Source organism: Schistocerca nitens, chromosome 2 (assembly GCF_023898315.1).
Source record: "Schistocerca nitens isolate TAMUIC-IGC-003100 chromosome 2, iqSchNite1.1, whole genome shotgun sequence".
In the NCBI taxonomy this organism is placed as follows: Eukaryota; Metazoa; Arthropoda; class Insecta; order Orthoptera; family Acrididae; genus Schistocerca; species Schistocerca nitens.
The window spans coordinates 371,305,186-371,327,895 of record NC_064615.1 but is presented as its reverse complement, the minus strand read 5'-3'; the positions used below and the strand labels follow the sequence as shown (position 1 = coordinate 371,327,895).

Below are 22,710 nucleotides of genomic sequence, written 5' to 3'. Positions count from 1 at the left end.
TCCTCCTGCCACCGAACTTCACTAATTCCCACTATATCTAACATTAACCTATCCATTTCCCTTTTTAAATTTTCTAACCTACCTGCCCGATTAAGGGATCTGACATTCCACGCTCCGATCCGTAGAACGCCAGTTATCTTTCTCCTGATAACGACGTCCTCTTGAGTAGTCCCCGCCCGGAGATCCGAATGGGGGACTATTTTACCTCCGGAATATTTTACCCAAGAGGACGCCATCATCATTTAATCATACAGTAAAGCTGCATGCCCTCGGGAAAATTTACGGCTGTAGTTTCCCCTTGCTTTCAGCCGTTCGCAGTACCAGCACAGCAAAGCCGTTTTGGTTAATGTTACAAGGCCAGATCAATCATCCAGACTGTTGCCCCTGCAACTACTGAAAAGGCTGCTGCCCCTCTTCAGGAACCACATGTTTGTCTTGTTGTGTCGATTCCCTAAGGTCTCGACACAATGAGTGGCTAGGTGCACGCGAAACTAACGCAGACGGGCGTAAATTCTGAAACAGGAGACTGGATGAAAAACTATAAAGAAAAGAAGAGAGATTTTAATATACTTAACTTTAATGTAGTCTTGTTCTTGTTGAAATACATCTCTTGCATAGTAGTAAGCAATTAGCAATGATACACATGGCGCCTTGCTAGGTAGTAGCGATGGACTAGCTGAAGGCTATTTAATCTGTCTCTCGGCAAATGAGAGGAATACTTGGTAGGTCTAGTCGCAAGCTATGTCGTCCGTACAACTGGGGCGAGGTCAAGTCCGTGTCTTGTGACCTGCCCTGTGGTGGCGCTACGTTTGCGAATACACAGTGGCGACACGCGGGTCCGACATGTACTACAGGACCGCGGCCGATTTAAGTTACCACCTAGCAAGTGTGGTGTCTAGCGGTGACACCACATGTCTGGCCTCTCAACAGATACCCCTCCGTTGTGGTTGCACCTACGGTACGGCTATCTGTATCGCTGAGGCACGCAAGCCTCCCCACCAACGGCAAGGTTCATGGTTCATGGGGGGATATTAATATTATATTATTAATTATTTTTATTGAAGAAAAACCGTTACGATAAAAAAATTAAGAAAAAATTAAATATTCGGGTGAAGAAATGGATAGAGAGGCGTACATATTTAAGTTACCAAGAACGCTGAATGAAATAAAATCAGAGGACTTCGCTCATACACTCCTGGAAATTGAAATAAGAACACCGTGAATTCATTGTCCCAGGAAGGGGAAACTTTATTGACACATTCCTGGGGTCAGATACATCACATGATCACACTGACAGAACCACAGGCACATAGACACAGGCAACAGAGCATGCACAATGTCGGCACTAGTACAGTGTATATCCACCTTTCTCAGCAGTGCAGGCTGCTGTTCTCCCATGGAGACGATCGTAGAGATGCTGGATGTAGTCCTGTGGAACGGCTTGCCATGCCATTTCCACCTGCCGCCTCAGTTGGACCAGCGTTCGTGCTGGACGTGCAGACCGCGTGAGACGACGCTTCATCCAGTCCCAAACATGCTCAATGGGGGACAGATCCGGAGATCTTGCTGGCCAGGGTAGTTGACTTACACCTTCTAGAGCACGTTGGGTGGCACGGGATACATGCGGACGGGCATTGTCCTGTTGGAACAGCAAATTCCCTTGCCGGTCTAGGAATGGTAGAACGATGGGTTCGATGACGGTCTGGATGTACCATGCACTATTCAGTGTCCCCTCGACGATCACCAGTGGTGTACGGCCAGTGTAGGAGATCGCTCCCCACACCATGATGCCAGGTGTTGGCCCTGTGTGCCTCGGTCGTATGCAGTCCTGATTGTGGCGCTCACCTGCACGGCGCCAAACACGCATACGACCATCATTGGCACCAAGGCAGAAGCGACTCTCATCGCTGAAGACGACACGTCTCCATACGTCCCTCCATTCACGCCTGTCGCGACACCACTGGAGGCGGGCTGCACGATGTTGGGGCGTGAGCGGAAGACGGCCTAACGGTGTGCGGGACCGTAGCCCAGCTTCATGGAGACGGTTGCGAATGGTCCTCGCCGATACCCCAGGAGCAACAGTGTCCCTAATTTGCTGGGAAGTGGCGGTGCGGTCCCCTACGGCACTGCGTAGGATCCTACGGTCTTGGCGTGCATCCGTGCGTCGCTGCGGTCCGGTCCCAGGTCGACGGGCACGTGCACCTTCCGCCGACCACTGGCGACAACATCGATGTACTGTGGAGACCTCACGCCCCACGTGTTGAGCAATTCAGCGGTACGTCCACCCGGCCTCCCGCATGCCCACTATACGCCCTCGCTCAAAGTCCGTCAACTGCACATACGGTTCACGTCCACGCTGTCGCGGCATGCTACCAGTGTTAAAGACTGCGATGGAGCTCCGTATGCCACGGCAAACTGGCTGACACTGACGGCGGCGGTGCACAAATGCTGCGCAGCTAGCGCCATTCGACGGCCAACACCGCGGTTCCTGGTGTGTCCGCTGTGCCGTGCGTGTGATCATTGCTTGTACAGCCCTCTCGCAGTGTCCGGAGCAAGTATGGTGGGTCTGACACACCGGTGTCAATGTGTTCTTTTTTCCATTTCCAGGAGTGTATTATGAACTTACTTAAATTATTATATGCTACTTCTGAAAACATCTTGTCTATAGTACAATCAAATATTCGAAAACAGAATACAAAAATGCGGCAAGCTGTATCACCAAGGGATAGATTTTTAATTACGGCAGATTCGATTTTTCCAAACCGTATTTATTACTTTTATTACAAATATAATGCGTGTGTGTTTATGTTAACAGAAAAAAATCTGCAAAAATTTAAAGACATCTCTACTGCCATACTAATCTTCCTTGCGGTGAAAAAAATAATAATCTGTAAGTTAATTTCGCACATCCTTAGCTGTGGTGACCATCTTATATGTTTAGGGTTGCAATGGTACATTTGTTTTGGCGCATCTCACGTTGTCCCACTCTCCTATCTGGCGCTTCATTTTCGTACCTATATTAAATACACAATACTTCTGCGAGATTTAGAACAACTTCCAGCGACTGGAAACTTCGACAAGTAGTTGCAGCAAGACGCAAGAAACTTGCAAAAGCTACTTCTGTTGATGAAACTTGCGGAAGGCGACGTGCTGGGAGTGTTTCCACGTCAACTTGCCGAAGTAGCTTCTGCAAGCGACTCGCTGAAGTTTACTTGGATGTGGACACACGCCTTTATATTTTGGCAAAGGCGGTTTACTCATTGATATACACTAAAGAGCCGAAGAAACTGGTACACCTGTCTAAAATAGTGTAGGGCCCCTGCGAGGACGCTGAAGTGCCGTAACACTACGTAGCATGGACTCGACTAATGTCTGAAATGGTGCTGGAGGGAACTGACACCAATCCTGCGGGGCTGTCCATAAATCCGTAAGAGTACGAGGGGATGGAGACCTCTTCTGACCAGCACGTTGAAAGGCATCCCAGATATGCTCAATGATCAATGTTGTTCATGTCTAGGGAATCTGGTGACCAGCGGAAGTATTTAAACTTAGAAGAATGTTCCAGGAGCCTCTCTGTAGCAATTCTGGGCGTGTGGGGTGTCGCATTGTCCTGCTGGGATTGCCCAGGTCCGTCGGAATTCACAGTGGACATGAATGGATGCAGGCGATCATACAGGATGCTTAGGTGACGTGTCACCTGTCGGAGTCGTATCTAGACGTATCAAGGGTTCCGTATCACACCAACTGCACACGCCCCACACCATTACTGAGCCTCCACCAGCTTGAACAGTCCCCTGCCGACATGCAGGGTCCACGGATTCATGAGGTTGTCTCCATAACCGTACACGTCCATCCGTTCGATACAATTTGAAGCGAGACTGGTCCGACCAGACAACATGTTTCCAGACATCAGCGGGCCAATGTCGGTGTTGACGGGCCAAGGCGAGGCGTAAAGCTTTGTGTCATGCAATCAGCAAGGGTACACGAGTGGGTCTTCGGCTCCGAAAGCCCATATCGATGATGTTTCGTTGAATGGTTCGCACACTGACACCTGTCGATGGCCCAGCACTGATATCTGCAGCAATTTGCTGAAAGGTTGCACTTCTGTCACGTTGAATCTTCAGTCCCCGTTAGTCCAGTTTTTGCAGGATCTTTCGCCGCCCGGAGCGATGTCGAAGATTTGATGTTTTACCGGTTCCTGATATTCACGGTACACTCGTGAAATAGTCGTACGGAAAAATCCCCGCTTCATTCCTACCTCGGAGATGCTGTGTCCCATCGCTCATGCGCCGACTATAACTCCACGTTCAAACTCACTGAAATCTTGATAACCTGCCATTGTGGCTGCAGTAACCGATCTAACAACTGCACTATTTTTTTCTTTATTGTCAGTTTGATACCTTATAAACAAGGTAGGCCGGCAGCGGCCTATTTATGCCACTCTTCGGCCATAGAAAAGACATACCGTACAACAGGAATACAGAAAAACAAACATATATGGAGGGAAAAAACGGGAGACAAACATAAGAAAACAAACGAAGACGTTCACTGACGCACTGCTCGGATAAAAAAAGAAAAAAACGTTGAAGACTGCACACAACAGAGAAGACAGAATGTCACATGTGAACAGACGAGCTCGGACGCAAGAGACACTGCTGCACTGACGGGACGATTAACACGAGCGTTGCGGCAACGATCTCCGGTGCACGAAGATGCACTGTCCATGCACAAATCCAGGGACCTGCCAAAGGGACGACGTACGGGTAGGAGGGAGAGGGGGAGGGTGGTGATGGCAGTGGAAGAGGAGAAAGGAGGGGGAGGGGATAGGGTGGGGGGTGTGGAAGCCTGGGGGAGGGGAAGGAGGGAAGAAGACAGGAGGGAGAAAAGGGGAAAGGGGGTGCCCTGGAGGAAAAAACACAGGGGGAGGAAGGGGAGGAGGGGTTGAGGGCTTCTTCAGGCAGGAGTAGTTGGCAGAAGCCACCTTGGGCAAGGGTATGGAGTGTGGAGAGATGGAGAGTGGGTGGGATGTGGGAGTACAGGAGCGGCAGCGGATGGGGGTGGGAAAGGATGGGAGAGAGAAGCGGCTGAGGGGGAGCAAGTATGAGGGATGTGTAAAGGATCTGTATCCGTTCGTGGAAAAGGAGGAGGTGTGGGAACGGAATTAGGTCGTAGAGGATCCACATGGGGGAGTGGAGGTGGATGCAATAGGCTAGGCGAAGCGCATGCGTTCCAGGATTTGAAGGGATTTGTAGAAGGTAGGAGGGACTGCGATCCAGGTAGGATGGGCATAGCAGAGGATAGGGCGGATGAGGGATTTACAGGTGTGGAGGACGGTTGAGGGATCCAGACCCTACGTGCAGCTAGAAAGGAGCTCGAGGAGGCAGAGTCAGGAGTGTGCCTTGGCTTGGATTGTCCGGAGATGGGGGGTCCAGGAGCGGCGACGGTCAAGAGTGACGTCAAGGTACTTCAGGATGGGGGCGAGGTTGATAGGACGTCCGTAGATTGTGAGATAGAAATCGAGGAGAAGGGGTGGTTTTGATTCTGGCTTTTTACGTATCTCTGTATTTGAATACACATGCCCATACTAATTTCTTCGGCGCTTCAGTGTAGCTCATGCTACGGTCTGCGCAGGAGCTCTGCAAGCCGCACTTCCCAGACTATGAAAAAAATAAGCAAAATATACAAACTGAGTAGTCCATGCGCAAGATATGCAACATCAAGGATAGCCTGAGCACAGGAGCGCCGTGGTCCCGTCGTTAGCGTGAGCAGCTGCGGAACGAGAGGTCCTTGGTTCAAGTCTTCCCTCATGTGAAAAGTTTATTTTCGCAAAGTTATGATCTGTCCGTTCGTTCATTGACGTCTATCTTCACTATAATAAGTGTAGTGTCTGTGTTTTGCGACCGCACCGCAAAACCGTGCGATTAGTAGACGAAAGGACGTGCCTCTCCAATGGGAACCGAAAGCATTTGATCGCAAGGTCATAGGTCAACCGATTCCTCCACAGGAAAACACGTCTGATATATTCTATACGACACTGGTGACGGCATGTGCGTCACATGACAGGAATATGTTGTCGACCCACCTAACTTGTACACTTGGCGAATGGGTAAAAAGATTCTTCTACCTTGCCCGATTTAGGTTTTCTTGCGGATGTGATAATCACTCCTAAAAAAGTGATGAAAACACAAGAGTTTGTCACATAAACTGCAACAAATGAATGCAACAGTTTCACAGTCGCACAGTTTTCCCTGTGCTCTGTCAAAACATATGTTTTTAACGTTTTCAAATTTTACCGTGTGTAGACCGTCAGATCCTGCATATGTCCAAGCAAATCTGAACATGTCGTGGAATTTTGGAGAGCGAAGTTGATTATGTATGAGTGCTTGAACTTTGCTAATTGACACACGATCGCGTTATACTGCTCTGTGTACCTGTGCATCTTCATAAAATCATAGAATCTTTTTACAAAGTGTTTCACTTGCCGAAAACCAAACACATCTAACGGTTTCACAAGAGGTGTACAACCTGGAGGAATGGTAATCATGTCTACTCCCACACTAAAATTGTACAATGTCTGATCCTTCTGTCCTGTATAGCTGTCAAGGAGTAAGGCATAGCTGTCAAGGAGTAAGGCAAAATATTTTTCCGCGTAAGGAGCAATCACACGTTCATTAAAGTCTTTCACTAGTCTTTTCTCCATTTTTCCTGACGCACTGCAATTCACAATGACATTCGGCGTTTGCGAAAGTACGCTATTCACCTGTTGCTGAACTTGCGATCCAAATACACCATTTTTTCGTGCAAACATAAATAAAATGTAGGTAAAAGAAATCCTGCTTTGTTCAGAGCATATCGTATGGTATAACTATGTGAAGTGGCATGCAGCTGGTCTAGAGTACATTCCATGTCGCCTTCTCCAACTAACGATAACGTGCGGGTCGATTTCATTTCATAGTTAAAACCGGTCTGATCTGTGTTCATAATATAAGCGTCTTCATACTGTTGGAATCTGACGTTAGTTTCTGTAACAAACGTCTTGGAACACTTTAAAAGCCGGTCGAAGTGGCCGTGCGGTTCTAGGCGCTGCAGTCTGGAACCGCGAGACTGCTACGGTCGCAGGTTCGAATCCTGCCTCGGGCATGGATGTGTGTGATGTCCTTATATTAGTTAGGTTTAACTAGTTCTAAGTTATAGGGGACTAATGACCTCAGAAGTTGAGTCCCATTGTGCTCAGAGCCATTTGAACCATTTTTTGAACACTCTAAAAGTTCTTCTAGTTTATTCACGTAGTTCTTGCTTACATATTTCGTAATCTTCCTGCTCGTAATTTTGTATTTTCTTTTGAACGTGACAGGCAAATGAGATGAAGCCTTGAAGTTCAGGCCGATTTGTTTAGCGTAATGCAATCCCCAAATCTGTAGGTCTGTATCATGCACTGCACTTAATTCATTTCTGGCTTTAATAAATTGTCGGTGTACATAGTTTTCTAGTTCATTGAACTTCTGTCTTCGGGTTCCACCTCGTTCCACGACTTCTTTACAATATTTAATTGTGCTTTTTTCCTCCATCCCTTTAAATTTCTGAAATTTACTTGTTACTTCACTCCATAATCTATATTTGGGTCTTTTAATTGGTTTGGACAGTAACCTGTATTGAAGCATTTCCTTCATGTAACCCAAAGAAATACCATCAGATTGAAGTCGCAGTATTTCCTCTTCGTGTCCTTCGTACGGATCGTCAACAATCTCATCATCTGGTACATGCAGCCCCGCAGCAATCAGCACGGTATCGTCATCACCACACGTACTGTATATCAACAAATGTAGGAAATATTCATACAAATGTTCGACAATCGTTCGATCCCTTAAGGAACTTCCCGATTCCTTACAGTTCGGAAAATATTCATTGACCTTGTTATTGAAGTCTCGAGCTATATTTGCTGGATTCATATTGCCCACGGAATACATCTCACGTATTTAATGCACCCTCGTCCAAAGTAGCGAACAGTCAACTGCCAGCCAGGGAGCCTCGTTAGCAGGAATACTCTCTCTTCCGTGCGCTGTAGTCGACTGACGTCGTGTGTTTCGATGTTTGTTTAGGTGTAGCGTCCCCATAATACGGCGCAGTTACGTCGCATCGGACGGACGGACGGACAGATAACAACTGTCTGAAAATAAAAAATTAAACTTTTCACTCGAGGGAAGACTTGAACCTCTCGTTCCGCAGCTACTCAGTTCGTATATTTTGCTTATTTATTTCATAGTTCCACACAACTTCTCCCTGTTTTCTCGATTGATCTGTGTTCAGTTTTTCAAGGCCTATCCACTGTGCCAACTTATAACTAAATCTGACGGGGGTGCGATGGGGAGGTTCCCTTGTCAGTACGACTATGTGCACATGTTTGTACAGCATCGGAAGTAACAAGTCTTTGATGTACAACTGTTTTTTGCGAACATTTACAGAGCAGACTGGGCGGCTGTTGCAGGAGTTCCGGTACTTGGACGAGAGCCGGCCCATCAGGTGGGTGGGCGGGCGGCAGCCGCGCGCCGAGCCGGCCTGCGGCTTCCGCGGGGAGCGGTGCGCGCCGCGCGCCCACTGGCGGCTGCTGCTGGCCCTGGCCGCACTCGCCGCGCTCGTCGCCATCGCCGGCGTCTTCGCCTTCAGGTAGCCAGTCGCCTTGCCTGCCTCTCCCTCCGCTTCTGCCTGTGTGCCTTCCTCACTCGCTCTCGACAACCGTAGCTGAGAAATACGCGAAATGTATTCGCAGTTGCGAATGGGAACGACCGTCAGCTGTATAAGGAAATTACGACTGTGAAAATTTGTGCCACACCGGGACTCGAACCCGGTTTTCCGCTTTATGCAATCAGTCACCTTAACCGCTTTGGCTATCCGTGCATGACTCACGGCCAGACCTAAACTTTCACACGTCACCATTCCTGCATCACACTCTGTACTTGTACACAAATTATGCATTTCCCGTTCAGGGGGGAACATTTTAATTGAAAGTTACTGCTGGCATCAGCAGATAAATATTGCGGCACCTGTGTTGTTAAGAACAACGATGCCATGTTCCTTCGGACACGCATGCATGTGTGTGCACGAGCACAGGTGGTGTTGCAGGAATGATATCATATGGGAGTTTAAGTCTGGTCCAGAGTCGTGTGTGGATAGCCGAAGTAGTTAAGACGACAACTCACGTAAAGTGGCTAATTCAGGTTCCAGTCCCAGTCTAGCAAATATTGTCGTCATTCTCTTATACAGCTGATGGTTGTTTGTATTCGCAACTCTGAATACATTTCATGTATTTCATAACACCTGTAGCCACTACAGTGCCTGTTTCGTTGGATATGTATGCATGCATGTCGGAAGGAACATTGTCTCGTTCTTAATAGTACAGACATTGCAGTATCGTACGTAGTTGAGAAAATTTAAACAAGCCAGTTTCCAAAACTAATGTTCAGAGATTACAAAGTCGAACTTCCTCTCTTTTTAGGAATATTCACGTATTTATGCATTCATTTTACCTACCAATATTAGGACCTTCAGGTCGTCTCTTACATCTAACCAGACATCCCTAGTGATTCAACATTATCAATATTACAATATGCGTAGAACAGTGGAATCTCGTTTATCTGGCCCCTGTACACAACATGTAATTATTATTCTATAATCTTCTATTTTTCTATATACTATGAGGGTAAAATTATTTTACAGGGTATGAATGCAACATAGCCTTCAGTGTGAACCAGAACTCCACTGACAAACTTTTAGAGGTGCTAGTATGGCCCAAAACAATAAGAAAACAGTAAAAGGGGGGTTTAAAAGGCGTACCTTCAGAGCTAACAGCATCTGACCTTCATTGCTGTGAAACACATCTCAGATACTGCGACTTCTTTCCCATCCCTGTCTTCGGAGAAACTAGTACGAACCAAAACAAGAACGAAATGTCCAGCAAGTATGGGCTCTATAACATATACCTTAAAAGCTATGAGCGGTTCAGTACAACAGGTGTGTTTTACAGAAGTGAAGATGAACAAGTGCAGGGGGCTATGCTCGCTTCTTGAAAATATTATAATCTGGTCAGTTACTTTCGAAATGAATATTCATTGTTTTTAATGAATTCTTCTACTACATGCCAAACATGTTCTAAATTGCTCATTTAAACTTAACTCTTAGTACTAAACATCACTTCCCTCAGTAAATGTCATATTCAATTTCAGGACTTTCCTCACACATCAATATCTCTTTAAAAAACCATCTTGTGTGTAAAAGTCAACAAAGATCAACGAAATCCGCACTTTTAGATTTTTTTGTGGTAGTCATAACGTAACCTCTCCCTTTCCCCCATGGTCCTCCTCATTAAAGAAAGTGTATTGATACAGCTAATAGTGTGCTAAAAGACATTTTCAAAATGGTTCAAATGGCTCTAAGCACTATGAGGTCATCAGTCCCCTAGACTTAGAACTCCTTAAACCTAACTAACCTAAGGACATCACACACATCCATGCCCGAGGCAGGATTCGAACCTGCGACCGTAGCAGCAGCACGGTTCCGAACTGAAGCGCCTAGAACCACTCGACCACAGAGGCTGGCAACATTTCAAGTATCTACTTGCACATCAGTATCTCTTCAGAAAATATATTGGTTAATATAAGTCTACAATAATTGTTTTAGAGTCTACGTTTACTGGACTATTTTTCTTCTTTTGGTCCATTATTATCACATCTCAAAATATGGAAAACAAAAAGCTTTCAGTTAGAGTCGCCATCCATCCCGATATATCGAGATGATCACAATTATGGACCTTCTTGTCCCGACATCCTGACAAGACCTAATTTTGTCCCGATATTCTAAAATACTTTTACAAGCTTGGCTCAAGTACTGAAGTAACGCCATCTGTTATAGTGCACGCAAAATGCTGTGGCGACTAGACGCGCTATCAGCTGGTGAAGCGTGGGGAGAGCCGCAGTGGTGGGGGGTCGCTCAGAGCTCTGTAGGGGAAACGCCCAGTGCTGCAGGGAAGTACCGTTCTAATCTGCACAGTTTTGGTAAATATTAAACGGGGCCTTTCCACGCCCACACTTGCATGGTGACCGTGGTTAGTATTGAAAAATTAATTCCGCCGAAAATGCGGCTATTTATTTTCGCCTGGGTTGTTAACCATTCGTAACTTTCAGAGAAGAGTCATGAATGGAGAATTTTGAGTAAAACATAGACATTTCTCTTGTTGATACATTACCAAAACTCAGCAGAATTTACACACTCTCACCTCACTAACATGTTGGGCAGACGCAGTTGCGAGGGACTTCTGAAATTGTGGTTTATTAAGTGAGGAACAGAGGAAAAGTAAGGTTAGATTAGCATCTTATGAAAAAGCACATCCTCGGTGAAAAAAAAAAAAAAGAATGACTTCACTTGGGTTGTTCCAAAACCCATAACATTTCTCATTTCACCAGCTATCAATGACCCTTAAAATTTACATTCTTTCGTCAGAGAATAACACGGTAGATAATGAAGTTTTGCAAAATAACTGGATGGCACAATACTCTCCTCCTTGTGTGCTATCATTTGCCAAAATCTCATTTCGATATCTCAAACCGTTTATGAAATGTGAGGAATTGTGTGGATATTTCACTCTGGCTTTATCGCTGACGCAGTGCGATCGCAAATGAGTGCGCTACATCAGATCAATTTCCTCAAGATTGATAACGATAGAGACCTCCAACCAAGCCTAAAGAAAAATTCAGTATGTTATCTAAATTTCATATGCAGCAACATATTATGTAATATGCACCGAACGCAAAATCATTCCGACTCGTATTTTTCATTGCTTACTTTTTGGAATTTCGCGCAGTGTAAATATCCCAGTAACTATGATTATTAACGAAATGAAGGACGCATCATAATGAACGTGACATCTAAAGCTACAAGTAAAGCAAAAATGGTTTTTTTTAACCAATAGTTTCTGTAAAATCGTTTGAGAAAGACTGCAGGGCGTGCGCGTCGATTCTGACATGGCCGTCGGGCCGAAAGGTGGCAATTCCCTTCTGAACAAACGAATGAACTCGCCCAGCTCTTTGTACGAAAACTGGTCACTGTTCATCAGCCACCGTATCCTGGGCGACCTATAGCGCAACATGTAAATATAGTCTCAGTTGGTTCCATTTATATCAACATGTTTATGTTGACAAGGTCGTCTCACAAATGGCGTTGCATGTTGCGTATACTGTATTTACCGTGCAAGCACCTTCTAGCTCTAGCGCCATCATTCAAGAAAATACCAGACTTCTCCAGTAGTACGGGGGCGGAACTATTTAAGCAGCGCCTCGCGGAAGAACTGGGCAGCTCCCATTTGAATAACGATCTGATAAACTATTCTTTCTCAACGTAATACGAACAACGAATGCAAGTTAGTGATGTTTGAATCTTTTACTGCGGGTATATGGCGTGAAATGCATAGTGACGTGTACGTCGATGTCGAAAGTGTTATTGTCGACTCTCTACCGTCTAATAAGCTTATCTTATCATGTTGTTGTTGTTGTGGTCTTCAGTTCAGAGACTGGTTTGATGCAGCTCTCCATGCTACTCTCTCCTGTGCTAGCTTCTTCATCTCCCAGTACCCACTGCAACCTACATCCTTCTGAATCTGTTTAGTGGATTTATCTCTTGGTCTCCCTTGGGAAGCAAATTATCATTTCTGGGGATTTCAATGCTGATTCCCTGAAAGAGTGTAATAGGAAGAGTGACCTTGTAGTATTACCCAGTTCTTTCAATTTGAGCTCCGTCATTGATTTTCCTACTCGGATAACAAAGAACAGCAGGACATTGATAGATAACTTTTTTATAGACCAAGATAAGTTTAAGGACATAAATGCTTATCCTGTTGAGAATGGTCTTTCAGATCATGGTGCACAGCTAGTTACAGTACATGACATAGCTCCATGCAGTATATCAAATCAGAATTCCAAAGCAGTGCGTTCAGTTAACAATATAAATATTGCAAACTTTAGGGAAAGCCTACAGCAGCTAGACTGGGATGAAGTGTATAAGGAACCCGATGCAAACTTGAAATATAACTTATTTCACGATACATTTTTAAGGGTATTTGAAAATTGTTTTCCCAAGAAAATAGTTAAACATAATTTCAAGAGAACATATAAAAAACCTTGGCTAACTAAAGGAATAGGAATATCTTGCAACCGTAAAAGATAACTGTATCTAACAGCAAGAGGGAGTAATGGCCCCGAAATTGTTCAATATTATAAAAATATTGTGCGGTACTAAGAAAAGTTATTAAAAAGTCCAGAAGCAGACTTTAGTGCCATAAAACTGAATGACAAGTGTACTAACAAACAATCAGAAATTGAAAATTTTTTGAATAATCATTTTTTAAATGTTGTGGAGAAAATAGGATCTACATCTTCACTAGAAGAGGCAAGGCTACTAATAGAAGAGGCCATACCTGTGCAGTTTGAAACAACTGTATTTCCACCAACCTCTCCCTCTGAAATCAGTAAAATAATAAACTCACTGAAAAGTAAAAGCTCTTACGGAATTGATGGCATTTCCAGCAAGGTACTTAAAGCTTGTTCCCCACAGATAAGTAGGATTCTCAGCCACGTATGTAATAGCTCTTTGGAGCAGGGTGTTTTCCCCGATAGACTGAAATATGCCATTGTAAAACCATTGCATAGAAAGGGGGATACATCGGATGTCAACAACTATCGCCAATCTCTCTTCTGACAGCTCTATGAAAAAATTTTGAGAAAGTAATGTATTCAAGAGTAGCCTCCCATATTTGTAAAAATAAAGTACTAACAAAATGTCAGTTTGGTTTTCAGAAAGGCTTTTCAACAGAAAATGCTATATACGCTTTCACTGATCAAATATTAAATGCTCTGAATAACCGGACATCACCCATTGGTATTTTTTGTGATCTCTCAAAGGCCTTTGATTGTGTAAGTCATGGAATTCTTTTAGATAAGCTAAATCATTATGGTTTGAGGGGGGCAGTGCACAAATGGTTTAATTCATACTTAACTGGAAGAATGCAGAAAGTTGAAATAAGTGGTTCATGTAATGTTAAAACAACAGCTGATTCCTCAAACTGGGGGGCAATCAAATACGGGGTCCCACAGGGTTCGGTCTTAGGTCCTTTACTGTTCTTGATATACATTAATGGCTTATCATTCCACATTGATGAAGATGCAAAGTTAGTTCTTTTTGCTGATGATACAAGTATAGTAATAACATCCAAAAACCAAGAACTAAGTGATGTAATTGTAAATGATGTTTTTCACAAAATTATTAAGTGGTTCTCAGCAAACGGACTCTCTTTAAATTTTGATAAAACACAGTATATACAGTTCCGTTCAGTAAATGGCACAACTCCAGTAATAAATATAGACTTTGAACAGAAGTCTGTAGCTAAGGTAGAATTTTCAAAATTTTTACGTGTGTCCATTGATGAGAGGTTAAACTGGAAGCAACACATTGATGGTCTGCTGAAATGTCTGAGTTCAGCTACGTACGCTATTAGGGTTATTGAAAATTTTGGTGATAAGAATCTCAGTAAATTAGCTTACTATGCCTACTTTCATTCACTGCTTTCGTATGGCATCATATTCTGGGGTAATTCGTCGTTGAGTAGAAAAGTATTCATTGCTCAAAAACGTGTAATCAGAACAATTGCTGGAGCCCACCCACAGTCATCCAGCAGACATCTATTTAAGGATCTAGGGATCCTCACAGTAACCTCACAGTATATATATATATATATTCACTTATGAAATTTGTTGTTAATAATCCAACCCAGTTCAAAAGTAATAGCAGTGTGCATAGCTATAACACCAGGAGAGAGGGTGATCTTCACTATGCAGGGTTGAATCTGACTTTGGCACAGAAAGGGGTAAATTATGCTGCCACAAAAGTCATTGGTCACCTACCAAACAGCATCAAAAGCCTGACAGATAGCCAACCAACATTTAAAAATAAATTAAAAGAATTTCTAGATGACAACTCCTTCTACTCATTAGCTGAATTTTTAGATATAAATTAAGGGAGGGAAAAAAACCAACTTAAACATTAGTGTCATGTAATATTTTGTGTAATGTAATATCTTGTACAGGCATCTTTTATTAACCTGACACGTTCCACATCATTACGAAGTGTCGTACTCATGATCTATGGAACAAGTATTAATCTAATCTAATCCTCTACGATTTTTACCCTCCACGCTGACCTCCAATACTAAATTGGTGATCCCTTGATGCCTGAGAACATGTCCTTCCAACCGATCCCTCCTTCTAGTCAAGTTGTGCCACAAGCTCCTCTTCTCCCCAATTCTATTCAATACCTCCTCATTAGTTATGTGATCTACCCATCTAATCTTCAGCATTCTTCTGTAGCACCACATTTCGAAAGCTTCTATTCTCTTCTTGTCCAAACTATTTATCGTCCATGTTTCACTTCCATACATGGCTACACTCCATACAAATACTTTCAGAAACGGCATCCTGACACTTAAATCTATACTCGATGTTAACAAATTTCTCTTCTTCTGAAACGCTTTCCTTGCCATTGTCAGTCTACATTTTATATCCTCTCTACTTCGACCATCATCAGTTATTTTGCTCCCCAAATAGCAAAACTCGTTTACTACTTTAATCGTCTCATTTCCCAATCTAATTCCCTCAGTATCACCCGACTTAGTTCGACTACATTCCATTATCCTAGTTTTGGTTTTGTTGATGTTCATCTTATATCCTCCTTTCAAGACACTATCCATTCCGTTCAGCTGCTCTTATAAGTCCTTTGCTGTCTCTGACAGAATTACAATGTCATAAGCGAACCTCAAAGTTTTTATTTCTTCTCCATAGATTGTAATACTTACTCCGAATTTTTCTTTTGTTTCTTTTACTGCTTGCTCAATATACAGATTGAATAACATCAGGGAGAGGCTACAACCCTGTCTCACTCCCTTCCCAACCGCTGCTTCCCTTTCATGTCCCTTGACTCTTATAACTGCCATCTGGTTTCTGTACAAATTGTAAATAGCCTTTCGCTCCCTGTATTTTACCCCTGCCACCTTCAGAATTTGAAAGAGAGTATTCCAGTCAACATTGTCAAAAGCTTTCTCTAGGTCTGCAAATGCTAGAAACTTAGGTTTGCCTTTCCTTAGCCTTTCTTCTATGATAAGTCGTAGTATTGCCTCACGTGTTCCGATATTTCTACGGAATCCAAACTGATCTTCCCCGAGGTCGGCTTCTACTGGTTTTTCCATTCGTCTTATCATAGCTTACGAAAATTCCTAAGGATGGAAAGAGAAATTGTCACTTGTCGGATGATAACACAAAAGACTGGTCTTTTGTCAAGAAAGTACGTACGGATCAGGAAGCGTTGGATGAGATTTGTAGCAGTTTCATCTCAGTAACTCACAGAGGTAAGGCAGATGTGAGGCATCACATTTCTACGAAGAATCATATAAATAGATCTGCGGTAGCATCAACATCAAAGCCCATTTCTACATTCATGATTAAAGAAGATACCCAGGAAGAATTCCTCGTTGCTGGTGCAGAACAATTAACAGGTCATAAAGTTGTCAAGCGTCATCACTTCTTCAGCTCTCTTTACTATATCGCAAAATTGAATGCCGCAATATATCCTGACTCCAAAGTCGCCGCAAAGCTGTCCACAGCCAAGACCAGAGCTACGGCGATTGTTAAATATATTCTGGCACCACATTCCGTGTCCGAATGCGTAAAACAGCTCCAGTTAGTTTCTTTATTGTGGGACCTGCAGCACGTGAGTTTTTTTACATCAAATGTAAAAAACCTTTATAAATTGCAAATACGTAAATTATAAATAAATGCAGTTGCAAAAAGTTTTATTTTACGGTGTGGGCACCGACACATCGAACCAAAAGGCTGAAAAGATGTCTCCTTTAATTGATGAGTACTTTGCTGAAACTGACGGAATCCAACAGAAGCTGTTTGCTGAATAACGAAACATTGGAGACAACTGCCAAGTTTTGTCTAGAACTTTAAGACAACTGTATATTCAACTAGGTAAATTAATCGCTTTTTGTGGCGACAGTAGCAATAGTAACTCCGGAGGGCTTCATCGACGCGGCTAGCAGAATGTGTTTACCAATTAAAGAAGAATTAGGAAAAAATGGTGAAGGAATTGGATGCACTGCCCATATTCTCTACAATACTATAGTGGTCGCCATTGAAATAATCCTCATGAAAATATTTAATTATTTACACGGTAAGGACAGAGAAGGTGAATGAGTTCTGCTTATACATCGATGTCAATCATCAGACCATTTTATCTCACTCAAAAACAATATGGCTGTCGTTAAATCTCGCAGTTGCGAGAATTCTTAAGCTTTGGATACCATTAAAACGAATTTTTGACACAGGCCACCTAAAATAATTTCAGACTTTTTCAGTGGTCCGATCAATGAAATTCACTTCACGTTTCTACAGTCAAACTTAGCTCCGTTTGAAAAAATAAAAGAAGCGTGGAGAAGAATGAAGTCTCGATAATTGAAATAAGAAATATATCAAACGACACTCAAAGATGTCTGAATGAAATGAAGACTGCGAATTTTATTAGCATGCAAACCAAGATGAATTTGAGCAAATTAAAGAATGAGAACCCTAACCAAGAAATTATTAATTTGATTTCGGAATTTGAAGAAGAGACAATGGCTTTCTATATCATAGCATTTGATAGAGAAATTGGCTATTTCTTTTAATAAATATCAAGTATTTGATTAGATGACGCTATGTGAAATCCCAGATTGGGTGATTATTAACACTATTATACACCTGACAAAAAATGGTGTGAAGATTTCAGGCGACAATTGATTTCAGGTATACATGTATCTGAAAGAGCTTTTTGTAAATTAAGCGTGACACGGAAGAATGGAAGTCTGAACACTCTGTGGAGGAAAGGTGTATTTGTATTGTACTGTATTGTACGGAACTGGGGACCTAGAAACGACGGAGAGGCTCCGTCCCCGCCGTAGCCCGCAGTGGTTCACAACCCCACAACAGGCTACAGCATCCCACTCACCCCACCGCCGCCCCGCACCGAACCCAGGGTTATTGTGCGGTTCGGCCCCCAGTGGACCCCCCCCCCCCCTCCACCTCTCCCTCTGGGAACGTCTCGCACCAGACGAGTGTAACCCCTATGTTTGCGTGGTAGCATAATTGTGGTGTACGCGTACGTGGAGAAAGTTTTTGGGAACCAGTTCGCATTCGCCGAGGCAGATGGAAAACGGCCTTAAGAACCGTGCGGATTCGTGCTGGGGACCGGCACCCCTTTCCGCCGGGAAAGCAGTGCATTGGACCTCACGGCTAACCGGGCGGGCTAAGGTATATTTGCTTTCATAAGGAAACCGAAAATCCTGAACGCAAAAACCAACAGTTAAAATAATGCGAGTATTTGTTTTCTATTCCAGCACAAAACACCACTGTGGAAAGAGTATTTTTGCTGATGTCGGCCCAGTGCTGCCATGGATTGCGGTATCAGTCTTACAGTGCGAGTTCAGGTACAGGCTGACTAGCATGGAGTTTTAATAATACGTAACAGGGGAAAAAGTCTTGCTGAAAAAGATGATATCTTCCGAAAAATATGTTGTACCAACTACTTCTACCGCAACACGTTCCATATAATTGTATTCTAAATAAAAAGTGATTATATTAAACAAAATTGTTGCTTCATTTCTATACCCATATCTCAGAGTGTCCCGACGGGGTCCCAGCTTCATGGACCTGTAGAATAGATGTGTCTCCCAGTAACGAAGGTGAATAAGTGCTCATAGCTCGTAAGGTATGAATTTTAGAGCCCATTTTCACTACACGTTTTTCCTCACTTTGGCCCATACTACCACCTCTGAAAATTTGTCGGTGGAGTTCACCCAGTATACACGATTAGTGCCAGTGAGTCCATGAAGTAATATAAAGTTTATCGCTGAAACCAACAATGACTTTCAGTAAGCATAGCCAACATAGTCCAAACGCTCCACTTTTGTGTGAGCCACGATCTAGTGAATAGGCATGTAGAAATGGAAACGATTAATAACTATTGCATAATGGGAAAAATTGATTGGAAAGAATACTTGGAAAAAATTGAAGGTAATTTATGAATCTGTGCACAATCTTGGGTGAACTTGAACTGATACCAATATCAACAGACTTTAATATCATTACATTCAAGGTCAATAAACATAATTTGCGTTACGCACTGCTGCTTCCAGTAGTGTGCGGTACCAGATCATCATCGCAACCATTGACATTGTCAGTCACATGAAGCACAATATTTTTATTATAATTACACCAAGTTTAATAGGTGCCTATCAAGTCTGAGTCATTATCTTCACATTAATTCCATTGTGTTTAGTCTCACTGAAGAAGTCGGTCAAGGGGGGAGGACTAATGGCGTTGGGGGGGGGGGGGGGAGGGGGGATGGGGGAATGGAATATCGCTTAACAAAAGGTGAGTTGGGGTCCTCCACCACAAATTGGTAAAATTTGGTGTTGCTTAACGTAATGTTTGGTAACTGTTTTGGAGTTCAGGGTAAAAACGTGACTACAGAATGTGTGTGCCCGGGAAAATAATACGATTTGACCCAGATGTCCGGCGATTTCGAAGTTTTTGTCTGGGGTCAGCAATTTAAGTGTTGGTAGGCATACCCAGCATATTTAGCTTTCTTGATTATTGTGGTGCTCGAACATTAATATGCATCCAATGCATATTAATAAATAATAAGACGCTCACTTTAAGTTAACCCTAGGACGCCCAAGCCTCTTTTTCTAACTTGGTTCCTAAGGGGGGGGGGGGTATTAAATAAGTTTACTGACGAAAAATTACATCTTTCAAAATGGTTTATGTATTTTAACTAAGGCATAGGTTTATAAATGTTGTTAATTGTTATAAATATTGGATTGAGTTAATAAAAAATTGACATATTGCAATACAAAATACAGATGTGTTCATATACAATAGACTACTCTGAGTCCTTAACTTCAAGGCAAGAGACACACTTCACAATTTTTTCTGAATGTGTGTACACACATGTTTATGACACTGTCCACAATACTGTTTTGGTTTACTTACATTGTTGTACTTCTGCTTCTTTGTTTTAGCTTTTCTTACACAAATATGGCACCGACCTTTCCCTGCAGGAGGCAGACGTGCTTCTGTTTTCACTTCTTTGATTTTCTTTTGTAGAATAGTCTCCATTGATTGAACACTTTGGTTAGATAACCCTCTTGCATTGGCACTATTTTCTTCGACATGCAATTTCACTAGTTCCATCCCAGCTTGCAGAAGATAAAGTTTCCGTTTGTTGTGTTTCTTTTCAGTCCATCTTGGATGTTGCTGGATGTATATGGTGGTTGCATTCATAGCACAAATGTCGATGAGACAGTAAAATACAGATAGAGGCCATCTCTTTGTTCCCCTCTTGCAGGTGTGCATTCGCGCCATTTGATCAATGGTATCAATTCCACCTTTTGTGGAATTATAATGTGCATTTATCTCGGTTTTATTCTTCTCTACTCCAACAGTGCCTTTGTCTTGGTGCACTGTTGCCAAACGTCAGTAAGTTTTTACTTTGTTTCATTTTTGCTGTGTAGGACACCAAAGTTACTGGAAGCCTACTGCACTAACTCACTGCAAGTTTACAAGATAAATAACGGCTGACTGACACCAACAATCACTTCCTCTGAAAGTAAACCGATTGTTGTGAATATCAAGAATACCAACCAACAAGAAACTAACTTGGATTGTTGTAGAGATGAGAAATACGAAATCCTATTACGGGAAATTTTCTATAGCATGGAAGCCTAAGGGTGGGGGGGGGGGGTTTGTTGCACCCATAATAAGTTTATTTATTTTTTCTTTCAAAGCAGGAATTTTCTATAAAATATATTGACACTAACGTTTCATAAAATAGCCAACAAACAATAACTCAAAGGGAATATGTAGTATGAAAGTTACTTAGGCAAAAGCAGGGGACATAAAAAAATTGTGGGTTCAACGAACCCCCACCCCCATTAGGCGTCCTAAGGTTAAATGATATTTACTGGTTTAGATAGTAAGCTATTTCTCGCTATTATTCTCTTGCTAAAATGTGTTTGAAATACATTGTAGCCTATATTGCTACATAATTATTTAAAAAATGATTGAATCTGTTGAAGTAATATATTAGCTGATTTCTTAAGTCATTTTATCCAATGTAGTATGATACTCCATTGGGGGGGGGGGGGTGTTATAGCCCCCATTGTCATCCCCCCTCACCGTTGCCACCACCCCTGCTTGATTGTGACAGTGTCGATGCAGGAGCGATCCACCAGATAACGAGTAAATTATTCTTGTCTGCACCGAACCTCTTGATGCAGAATCTCGGCGGCGATTAAAATGATGAACAGATAGGAGTTGATCTTATACCCGTACGAATAAATATTATTTTTCTAATAATAAACGGTTAAAATACACATTTTTAACAATGCTGGTACGACGGATCCAAGAATACGTCCGTACGCTACCACTTCCCGAAACAATAGGGCGAAGATATATGAATTAATAAATTGAGGAGCGTATATGTTACTTTGTTTCATACAGATATTTACTGATGTATCAAAACATTATCCTTGCCACAAAACAACTCGTAAATTTACCGTTGGTGGTGTCTACAACTCATGCAGGTTACATATAGTTTATATATATGAAAAGAAAAGAACGAAAAAAAAAATAATATGATTCAGTACACTAGCTCGTATTTTCTATAATAATTCCAAAGTTTAGTTATGACTTAAGGTAATAGTTACGTCGTGTTTTTACGTAATTGTGTGTTGTGTAAAAGTGTAGCTGCGCTCTTCATTTTAAAATAGCGTTTCAGTTGAAACTGTGCTTCATCAGTTCGACCCAGTCATTATCATATCCAAAGCAGCTCATCAAATGGTAATATACAGAGGCAATCAATTATAGTTACCACAGGAGGTGTAAGTCTAATAAGAGTACCTCCTTCTAGTTCCTCCTGTAATTTTTCTATGTAGATTTAGCAAATTTTATAATTTCGGAAGTACGTTTCATAAAAATAGGGAATTATTAAAAAATATTACTCAAAAGAACTATATTGATGACACAACAAATAAAATGTATCATTGTAGCAAAGAAGTTACAAATTGTGTAAACTTTCTAAAGAAATTGAAATTAAAACAAAATTCGTTTTTTATTGTTTACAGCAGCTTCTGTAGGCCCACATTGTAGTGCGATGTATATTAAGTTATGTTTGTTCCCCATAAACTAAAACAGCTATTGAGTAAATAAAAAGGGCTACAATTTTACTTCGCATTTCCTACATTAGAGTGAGGCAAACTCATTGATTATGTCATTTAGCTCAATTTCAGCAGTTGTGGGCGTTCTGATGACAGTATCGTTAAAGTGATTGTCTGCTTTCACATTAAGTAGTTCTTTATCATCTGAAACTGTGCTTAAATATTATTATTACTTGGATACGTGTTTTTAACAGTGGCGGCTTGTGTCGCTTGCACTCTAAGCGGGCCGTGGATGTACCGGTACTATTTACCGGTATCTTAAGAGTTCATCCACCCCCTACCTCTAAAAAACGCTAGACCATTATCGAGACATAATAGAAATAAAAACGTTATCTTTCACTTCCATCTTACAGATAGCG

The 22,710-nt window shown here is 42.4% G+C and overlaps 1 protein-coding gene across 1 annotated transcript in view; it reads left to right on the top strand.

Annotated features, from left to right (window-relative positions):
- Positions 1–22,710, top strand: part of LOC126235028 (guanylate cyclase 32E-like) — a 434,536-nt gene that overhangs the window by 145,387 nt on the left and 266,439 nt on the right. The window contains exon 9 of the mRNA XM_049943763.1: positions 8,486–8,664. Coding sequence (XP_049799720.1) covers positions 8,486–8,664 — 179 coding nt within the window. The remainder of the gene's footprint in view (positions 1–8,485; positions 8,665–22,710) is intronic.